This window comes from Gadus chalcogrammus, chromosome 6, assembly GCF_026213295.1.
Source record: "Gadus chalcogrammus isolate NIFS_2021 chromosome 6, NIFS_Gcha_1.0, whole genome shotgun sequence".
NCBI lineage: Eukaryota > Metazoa > Chordata > Actinopteri > Gadiformes > Gadidae > Gadus > Gadus chalcogrammus.
In genome coordinates this window covers 14,002,385-14,004,884 of record NC_079417.1, presented here as the reverse complement: position 1 = coordinate 14,004,884, position 2,500 = coordinate 14,002,385, and the positions used below count along the sequence as shown (strand labels likewise).

Here is a 2,500-nt window from a genome sequence, read left to right as displayed (position 1 = left end):
AGGGGCTGAGATTTCGACATCAGGCAAGGCGTTCTGCGTTAGAGCTGTTTTATTAGTGGATGTGTATGCATGAGTTCTGCACCGAATGGGCGCAAAAACCGCCCCAGATCTGCCGGGAACATTTTCCAGATCGGCAAGCCCGCTGCTCACCGCGAGCCGGAGAGGCGGGAGAGCACCGAGAGCAGCCGCAGAGCCCAACGCGCCGTGGCCGACTGCAGGATGGTATGTTTGCGACACCTTTATGCCTGCATGGAGGGGGGTGGGGGGTCTCTGCTAGATTGGGGTCTGTTAGGATATTATCCCTCTTTGTTCTATAGGTCGATCCACTATCCCTTTGCGTGCAAGGCAGAAAAACCACAGCATGTTATTTTTTTTTTAAAACGACCGATTCAATAAGAAAAAGACGAGGGCATCCTTCATTATGAGCGCCAGAAAGGATTCAATTGTTCTTCAATCGGATTTTTTTTTTGTGAAGCCTTAATGTTTTTGCCTGGGATATAGCGATGACTGGACAGATCCCGTGCTGCTGTTATTATGGCCATACTTCACCTCTTCATGCGTCCACGGACGTCACCGGGCGCCGCGGTCCGCGGGATGATGGCATCCCGTGTTTGACTCGCACACACCGAGCGGGACGCGCGTCCCAGCGGCAGGGGGTTTTAGCCCGAGCAAACAACCAAACTTAGCATAATGGGCCATCATAAATAAAAAAATCCATTCTTTCAACAGTCACTCTGAGTAGGCCTCAGAAAGCCAATAGCCCCTACTGTGGCAGGATATTGTGATGTCAGCGCTGGTTGTTTTTTTGTATGAATGCAGATTTCTTATTTTTATTTAATCGGTGTGGGGGTACAGGTCGTTGTCATGAGTTTCATTTAATAGTTGGCCCAACAACACATGTTCTAAATCACTCTTCTACGGTATAAGGAGTGAGCATGTTTTACTGAAGTCCTAAGTTATGTAAGGGGTTGTTTAGTACTTTGTACAGAAGCATGTTCTTATAAGGTTCTTTCCTTAACTTTAGTTTTTCCTCAATGACCTTATCTTGCAGATCGTCCAAGAATTCAACACTCTCGTGGCTCTGTATCGTGAGCTTGTCATTTCCATCGGTGAAATAACAGTGGATTGTCCCGCCTTACGGGCCGACATGCTCAAGACCCGAAATAAAGGCTGCGAAATGGCGAGAGCAGCGCACCAGAGTCTCTCCCTGATCTCGGGGTAAGTGCATCATTACGCAGATGGAACAAGCTGGCCATGTTGCTGAAACGGCAAACCGCCCCTCTGCGGCCAAGTTTGTCTTTGCTAAAGACAAGACTTTGGCTATACGAATAAAGCTAACGGCACATGCGTTTTACAGATTGTAAGCATTTTTGAAACGACATGCAATGAATTTCTTTATTCTGCAATGTGTTTAATGAACTGTATTTCGAATATGAAGTACAGTGAGTTCATAACAAACGACCACATCGGTTTAGCAGATATGTGTGTGCATGTGTGTGTGTGTTTGTTTTCCTGTGTCCCTGTGTGTGTGTGTGTGTGTGTGTGTGTGTGTGTGTGTGTGTGTGTGTGTGTGTGTGTGTGTGTGTCTCTCTCTCCCTCTCTCTCCCTCTCTCTCTCTCTCTCTCTCTCTCTCTCTCTCTCTCTCTCTCTCTCTCTCTCTCTCTCTCTCTCTCTCTCTCTCTCTCTCTCTCTCTCTCTCTCTCTCTCTCTCTCTCTGTCTGTCTGTCTGTCTGTCTGTCTGTGTGTGTAAATGTGTACATTTTTACTGCAGTCCCCACCGAGCCCCTCACCAAAGTTATCAGGATAACAGCATTTATTCTAAAAAGTATGGTACTACCCTAGAAACAACAGTTTGTACTCACAGAGTGGTACAAATAGTGTTTGGGTTACATTATGTTCACGTCTTTATCCTGCATGTGACAGACTCACAACTCCTACGGATATAATATTGACATTATCGTCTTACACTGTTTGCCTACTTTCTCACATTACCCGTGACATTAAGTGATCACATGACTCCCTACTCTGCTTCGCTTTCCTGTACAACCAAATACATTCATTTAATAATTCATTCCCCTTCGCATGCTCTGAGTGGCTTTAGAATGTGTGTGTGTGTGGTGTGTGTGTGTGTGTGTGTGTATGTGTGTGTGCACGTGTCCTTCGTGGTGTGTTACATGCATGATGAAAAGTGGTTGCATCACATGGCAGGGAGCCTCTGAGCTATGCATGCGTGACAAACTTTCCACAGACACATATGGAACATGCCTGGTCCCCTCTCGTCTGAGAACACCATGCATCTCACAGTATGGTGTGGTGTGTGTAGGAGCCAAGCCATTAAACAAGATAATGTCTTTGTATTTATTTGTATCCCAGAAGAAAACCAAGCACATTGTATGAAAGGCATTCTCCCCTTCCCCACGTGCATAGACTTTAATTATACACTTACGTGTAATTACACTAGTTTCCCCGGTATTGCCTGGTACAGCATTGGATGCATTTT

At 45.9% G+C, this 2,500-nt stretch overlaps 1 protein-coding gene across 1 annotated transcript in view; it reads left to right on the top strand.

Moving 5' to 3' along the window:
- LOC130384097 (regulator of G-protein signaling 7-binding protein A-like) overlaps positions 1-2,500 on the top strand; it is an 8,922-nt gene that overhangs the window by 770 nt on the left and 5,652 nt on the right. The window contains exons 1-2 of the mRNA XM_056592113.1: positions 1-222; positions 1,052-1,218. The exon at positions 1-222 is cut by the window's left edge and continues 770 nt beyond it. Coding sequence (XP_056448088.1) covers positions 70-222; positions 1,052-1,218 — 320 coding nt within the window. The 5' untranslated portion in view covers positions 1-69. The remainder of the gene's footprint in view (positions 223-1,051; positions 1,219-2,500) is intronic.